At 32.7% G+C, this 1,921-nt stretch overlaps 1 protein-coding gene across 1 annotated transcript; it reads left to right on the top strand.

The window, feature by feature from the left end:
* Positions 1-347: 347 nt before the first annotated feature.
* On the top strand, positions 348-1,502 carry LOC142618578 (heavy metal-associated isoprenylated plant protein 39-like). Its single transcript, XM_075791521.1, has 3 exons — positions 348-483; positions 712-790; positions 962-1,502. The coding sequence occupies exons 1-3, from the start codon at positions 478-480 to the stop codon at positions 1,258-1,260; spliced, it is 384 nt and encodes a 127-aa protein (XP_075647636.1). The 5' UTR covers positions 348-477; the 3' UTR covers positions 1,261-1,502.
* The last annotated feature ends 419 nt before the right edge of the window (positions 1,503-1,921 follow it).

The following is a 1,921-nucleotide window of genomic DNA, read 5'->3' as shown; positions in this document are numbered from 1 at the left end:
ACTAGTAACTTACTTATGGTATTTTCAATGCTTGTATCCAAGGGTTTAAATATTCCTTACCCATCTAATTATCCAAATCAAAACAAAAAATAAAAATAAAAATAAATTTTTTTATAAACTTCTGATATAAGTATTAAACAAGAGTCTTAGGGAAAAAAAAAGGAAAAACAAAGGTTAAAAAATGTTTTCCTTTTAGACGGCTCCACCCTGCCCGCACATGATTTCATGACCATTCACTTATGTCTTGACTTCGTTGACTCACGGTCGGCGGATGTGTCTTTCCTCCCGATCTATACTATAGTATTAATTTTTTTTTTTTTTGGGATAAAAATATTTTAGTATAAATAGGTGGTTCTTTCAGAACCTTAAGTGCATAAAACTTCTCTCTTCTTATTCTGTAATATTCGTCTTTCACTTAGCTTTGTTCTTCAATCCTTTTCTAAAAGTTCTTTGCATCTCCCAGTACTTTTAGCCAAAATGAAGGTCAGAAAAATTCAGAATCTCACTTTGCACCAAACTTTTCTCTTTCTTTTCACTCACAAGCATATAAACCACTCTTGATTACTTTATTGGGTTTCCTATAATTTTGTTTCCTTTGTCTTTATTTTAGAGATTTGAAGTCTAATCTTTTGATGGGTCTGGTCTTAATTTTCGTTTTAATTAAGGTTTTGACATAAATTTTAATAGATTCTTATCATGTATTTGTGACAGAAAGTGATTGTGAAATTGGGATTAGATGACACTCACAAATCAAAGCAGAAGGCCATGAAGGCAGTCTCTGGACTGTCAGGTATAAAGACTTTTTTTATCTTTTATGAAAAATAGAAGTTCAAATTTCATTTGTTTCCTACTTTACCCCATCAATTCAAAGAGAATTTTATTTGATTTAAGAAATAAAACCCAGATCTTAAACCATGAAAAGCTGACAAATTTGAATGTCTTTTGTATTGTAATTTGATAGGGGTTGATTCAATCTCGATGGACATGAAGGACAAGAAGTTGACCGTAACCGGTGACATAGATCCAGTTGATGTAGTGAACAAGTTGAGGAAGCTTTGCTACACAGATATAGTCTCTGTTGGACCAGCAAAAGAAGAGAAGAAGAAAGAAGAGCCTAAGAAAGAAGAGCCAAAGAAGGATGACAAAAAGAAAGATCCTAAGGAGGAACAAAAGGCCTATCCTATGCTGTATAGTCCTTACATGACATATCACTATGTTAGAAGCGCAGAGGAGGATCCAAATGCTTGTGTGATTTGCTAGATCTTTAGAAGAATTAGATTAAAACATAAATAATCAAAAGAAGAAAAAAAAAAAAAAAGAAGAAGAAGAAGAAGAAATAATTTATAATTGTCGGTGATGATGAATTATATCTTTTTTTGACTGCATGGTTGGAACTCGGAAGAGAGGTCCTTATGTACAGTAGCTGAAGGTGGGTTGAGTTTATCTTTTCATGTATTGTTGGTGTTGTTTTGGAAATTGGAATGTTATATATTTTTAATTTAGCGGCTTTGATTTGACATCGATCAATGGAAAATGTTTTCAATACTGTTATAGAGTATGGTTAAATTTTCTGTTTGGGTGATAAAAACAAGAAATTGGTGATCCATGGAAAAGCATTTTCCATTTATGAAAGAATGTGCTCTCAACTCAAGGGTCAATTGAAGTTGATATTCCAATAATTAATTCAATCAAGAGTTGAACTCTGACCAAATCAGTTTTGCACAATGCTCCATTAACATTGTGTACGCATGCATGTTTGCTTGCTGAAGATTATGGTACTTGTTGAAACTTTTAATGCTTGTCAATGTTTTCCATATGGCTTCAATCTTGTTCTACGTGCTCTTGGGATTTTCAAACAAGGATTCACATTTAAATAGATGGAAGCTAGGCTATAATTACCCAAATTCCCTGCATCCCCTAG

Source organism: Castanea sativa, chromosome 12, assembly GCF_040712315.1.
Source record: "Castanea sativa cultivar Marrone di Chiusa Pesio chromosome 12, ASM4071231v1".
NCBI classification, from domain to species: Eukaryota; Viridiplantae; Streptophyta; class Magnoliopsida; order Fagales; family Fagaceae; genus Castanea; species Castanea sativa.
Note: the sequence above shows the minus strand (reverse complement) of the source record. Positions and strands in the feature narration are given on the sequence as shown.

Coding starts and splice junctions, on each gene's coding strand:
- LOC142618578 (XM_075791521.1), top strand. Junction 791..961: donor GGCAGTCTCTGGACTGTCAG/GTATAAAGACTT, acceptor GTAATTTGATAG/GGGTTGATTCAATCTCGATG.